At 35.3% G+C, this 5,000-nt stretch overlaps 1 protein-coding gene across 3 annotated transcripts in view; it reads right to left on the reverse strand.

The window, feature by feature from the left end:
- The window catches only part of LOC106881536 (putative nuclear hormone receptor HR3), a 198,581-nt gene that overhangs the window by 1,266 nt on the left and 192,315 nt on the right, over positions 1-5,000 (reverse strand). For all 3 annotated transcript variants that reach the window (XM_089343910.1, XM_089343912.1, XM_089343911.1), the window contains exons 6-9: positions 4,694-4,815; positions 2,081-2,213; positions 1,356-1,463; positions 351-467 (exon numbers count right to left, since the gene is read on the reverse strand). In XM_089343910.1, coding sequence (XP_089200036.1) covers positions 351-467; positions 1,356-1,463; positions 2,081-2,213; positions 4,694-4,815 — 480 coding nt within the window. The remainder of the gene's footprint in view (positions 1-350; positions 468-1,355; positions 1,464-2,080; positions 2,214-4,693; positions 4,816-5,000) is intronic.

Here is a 5,000-nt window from a genome sequence, read left to right on the forward strand (position 1 = left end):
TCATTCTTCCTCTGTTGACTAACGCATGAATCCCCACCCCCAATTTCTTTAAGCCTTTTGACACCAACCCACCTATGTCTGCCGCATGTCCAACAATTAGCTTACTAAATTCTTTATGAGCTTTAAAATCAACTGAAACAAATGCAGTGCATTTCAACAGAAGTATGGGTCACTTCAACAAAAGGGATGAAATGATCCAAATTAAAACATTCATCCCTCAAACTCTCATGGAACTTTATGTTCCAAACACCAGCTCAAAAATGACTAATTGAAACAAAGGTAGGGTACTTTCACTGGAATCAAAGTGATGGAACAGTTTAATAAAATAAAGCCAAAACATATCAACTGACCTGTTCGGATGAGAATCAAAGCACTCATTAGCGCGAGTTCACCTTCAGACAGTTTCAGAGAGATCATTGAATCGACAAATTCGAAGATCCTCTCTTGTAATGCTCGTTCAATTTCATCTGTAACGAAATATTTAAATGATAAATTAACATAGTAGAATACACACACACAGTGATTCAGAAGCCTGTTTAATATTTAAAAGGATAACATAAAAATTTTATTCATATATGTGTGAGTGTGTTTATATAGCTTTAAATATTTTATTTACTGCATTGTCAATACAACTTCTTTCACAATAGTCATCATAGGCGCAGGAGTGGCTGTGTGGTAAGTAGCTTGCTTACTGACCACATGGTTCCGGGTTCAGTCCCACTGTGTGGCACTTTGGGCCAGTGTCTTCTACTATAGCGTCGTATGTGTGTGTATATGTTTGTCCCCCCAACATCGCTTTTCCTGGACCCCAGGACTTATTCTTTGGAAGCCTAGTACTTATTATATCGGACTTTTTTGCTGAACTGCTAAGTTACGGGGACATAAACACACTACCATCGGTTGTCAAGCGATGCTGGGGGGACAAACACAGACACACAAACATATACACACACACATACATATATACGACGGGCTTCTTTCAGTTTCCGTCTACCAAATCCACTCACAAGGCTTTGGTCGGCCCAAGGCTATAGAAGAAGACACTTGCCCAAGGTGCCACGCAGTGGGACTGAACCCGGAACCATGTGGTTGGTAAGCAAGCTACTTACCACACAGCCATCCCTGCGCCTAAAATTCTATATTATTTTTATTTTTAATAAAATATTATCAGGAATTGTATAAAGAAAATCGCTAACATGTTTTGTGTATTGATTTTACTGCACATAAATTTTAACAACAAAATCTTATGTGGACCCCAGTTGAGAACCTCTAGGGTAGAGTAAAGAGCAGCAGTGGTACAAAACAATGGTAAATCGTGAAAGTAAATACACGGAAAAATAAAAAGTGATACTTACTGAAAGCAGAGAAAGTTTTAAGCGGTAAAAATACCGGTCCAAATATCACTCGTTTTGTCGACGACTCATACACTCTGCATAACCTGATCAATGCTAATTCAAAACTCCCTGCAGAAGGAAAATAACGAGAGAAATAAACGAAGGACAGAAACACGAAAGATCATTGTTATAACCATTTTTCACCATTTAGCATTTAGATTACTCTGTTAAATGTAATAAGCTTGTTTAATTACATTGTTTTAAGTTAATTGTACAGCATCTTGTAACTCTGAGATTTTGATGATGTCCCTCTTTATTTTTAGAATGGCTTTGTAGGGTAGGTGCGAGAGGTCAGAGCTGGCTGGTTTGAGCACAAAACTGGAAGACAATTTTGTTTCAGTTGATTTTAAAGCTCATAAAGAATTTAGTTGATATGGCCGGTTTAAACCAGTCATGTATGGCTGAAATATTTTGTTTCACCCATTTGTTACCAAAGCTCTGTCCTTTTTTTTTTCTCGATTAATTTTAAATATAACAAAGAATTTAGTAAAATAATTCAGTTATCATTAAGCTAGTGGAGGTGCGTGGCTTAGTGGTTAGGGTGTCAGAACCATGATTGTAAGATTGGATTGGAGCCTGGTGTAGCCATCTGGTTTCACCAGTCCTCAGTCAAATCGTCCAACCCATGCTAGCATGGAAAGCAGATGTGAAACGATGATGATGATGAGAAGAACAAAGAAACATACCTGCTTTTAACAACATGATTTGGTCGTCTTGGGATAAATCCATGAATCCTGGCACCATTTTAGCAAACTCTATAATCTGTTGAACTGCCATAGTAATTTTATCAGCTACTTCCATCCATAATTCTCGGTTAGACTGCAGATAAACAATAACAATAATAATAATAACAATGATATATGACATTAATATAACACTATTAGATATTTCTGAGACAGACATATAATATATCTGGAGTATCCAGGAATTAAAATATATAGAATGTATAGAAAACTATCACCAAATACTACACAGAAATACATTATTTAACCACAAATACACAGTATAACAATTAGACATATTTACATTGCAATGATGGATTTAGACATATACACAATATTCAGAAAATAGTACGAGGTATAATGATGCACAATATGTAAATGTACTCCAAGATAAAGTTAGGAACAACGTACAGAAAATGGCACTAAATAGTTATTGTAAATATAATTTTATCGACTCCAAAAGAATGAAAGGATAAATATTGTATAGTATTTTGGAATAGTTTTCTATACATTCTATACATTCTATACATTCTAATTCCTGGATACTCCATGTATATTATATGAATGTCTGTGAAATATCTAATAGTGCTATAATAATTATGAAGGCAGCTGAGTTACAAATTATTTGCAGACCTCTAACTAAATTACTGCTCAAACAAACAAATAAAATATACATTATTTACATTTGACGGATATTTGTCCTCATCTTTTTTGTTGTTAACACAACGTTTCGGCTGATATACCCTCCAGCCTTCGTCAGGTGTCTTGGGGAAATTTCGAACCTGGGTTCTCATTCCTAACGATGTTACTATTATTTTATTATTATTATTATTATTATTATTATTACTGACGAAGGCTGGAGGGTATATCAGCCGAAACGTTGTGTTAACAACAAAAAAGATGAGGACAAATATCCGTCAAATGTAAATAATGTAAATAATTCCTCATCTCTTAAATATAGAACTGAAATAAAATATAAAAACGAAGGTAACTTATTTATCTCCCTTGATATGATTCCCTTGCTTTAGTTATCTCCCTTGATCTAAGAACTCTTTCCTCGTTTCTTTCCCTTGATTATCAGTTGTCATTGCCTCCCGTCGATAAACGAGTTCGCCGATTATCTCCCTTCTTCTCATTCAGGTATTTCTTAACTCACTGGTTCACATTTTTTCCCCTTGGAACCGCAGCAAAATTTGAAAGTTATACAACTTTTATATTTTTTATTTAAATGAATTTATACCTCATGACTTTTACTATCCATAGTTTATGTATGCACATACAAATTCTGAGTTAAATTGGATGTTAAAGCATAAAATATGGTCATTGGAGTCCAATTGGCGCTCATAGGCCTTCTGTGAAATTATTTTTTTCTGTTCTTTTTGCAGATATTCTGATCAATTCTAAGTCAATTTTCTTCGTATTTTTCCTGGTATGAATCAATATACTTTTTCTTTTAGTCTTTTTGTTTTATTTTATATTTAGTGATATGTGTATAGTTTATAAAACTATGGAAAAAAAACACGCTAAATTTCTTGTTCTATCATGCACTCACACATATATACTAGACTTAAATATTACTTTATGGATAGAGTGGAAATGCACAAAAAATAGGTATTTTTCGATGTTATTATCATTATAATAATAATAATAATTATTATTATTATTATTATTATTCAGATCACTGCCTGGAATCAAACTTGGACCTGAATAATAATAATAATAACATTGAAAACCCAGGAATGAGAATCCAGGTTTGAAATTTCCCCAAGACACCTGATGAAGGCCGGAGGGTATATCAGCCAAAACGATGTGTTAACAACAAACAAGATGAGGACAAATATTCGTCAAATGTAAATAATGTAAATAATGATTTTAGTATTAACAATGATTTCAAATTTTGATACAAGGCCAGCAATTTCCGGGGGGGGGGGGGGTAAGTCGATTACATCGCTTCAAGCTCCCCCACCCCACCCTGTACTGAACTGGTACTTAATTTATTGACCCCTCCCCCGCCCGAAAGGATGAAAGGCAGAGTTGACCATGGCAGAATTTGAAGTCAGAACCATAAAGGCAGACAAAATGCCACTTAAGCATTTTGTTCGGTGCACCTAGTAGCAGCAGCAGCAGCAGCAGAAATTTCAAATTTTGGTCTAAGGCCAGCAAATTCAGGAGGAGGAGGAGGTAAATCTATTAAATAGACCCCAGTATTCAAGTGGCAGGTTATCAACCCCAAAAGGATGAAATGCAAAGTTCAGAATGTAAAGATGGATGAAGGGCCACTAAGCATTTTGTCAAGTACGGCTGGATACCTTTCCTATGACCAACCCTCACCTATTTCCAAGGAAAGTAATATTTCCCTGTGACCAGGCATGTTTTCACAGAAGACTGGGAACAAAGGACACGTACACTGCACTTGTAAACTATATCACTGAATGAAATTTCCCCTGTGCTTGTGGATTACTTTTGTTAGAAATGGAAGAGGATGTTGAAAATTATAAGATGATAAAGCATATCTATATGAGAGAGAGAGAGAGAGAGAAGTGTTCATCGAAACCAAGTAGAATGAAAATAACTTACCAAACTCTGATAGCGTTTGATGTGTTCCTGAGATGTTGGTTGATTGAGCATTCGGTCAATTGTTTCCCGGGTATAAAGGCAGGTTCGAAGATGTGCTTCTGTGACAGCTTTACCAAATGCAACTAAAAAGTAGAAGAATAAAATGGTAGTTTACTGCATTTGCAATAGGACAAAGAAAGAGTATCTCTACCAGGGGTTCTCCAAAATTTTTTCTCTATGGATCCCTTTGATTACTGTTGGACCCTCCATAGTCAATGTTTAAAAAACTAGCTTTACAGAAACTTCTTTTGTTTTTCACCCATTAACT

The sequence above is a fragment of the Octopus bimaculoides genome, chromosome 28 (genome assembly GCF_046866305.1).
Source record: "Octopus bimaculoides isolate indiv1 chromosome 28, ASM4686630v1, whole genome shotgun sequence".
In the NCBI taxonomy this organism is placed as follows: domain Eukaryota; kingdom Metazoa; phylum Mollusca; class Cephalopoda; order Octopoda; family Octopodidae; genus Octopus; species Octopus bimaculoides.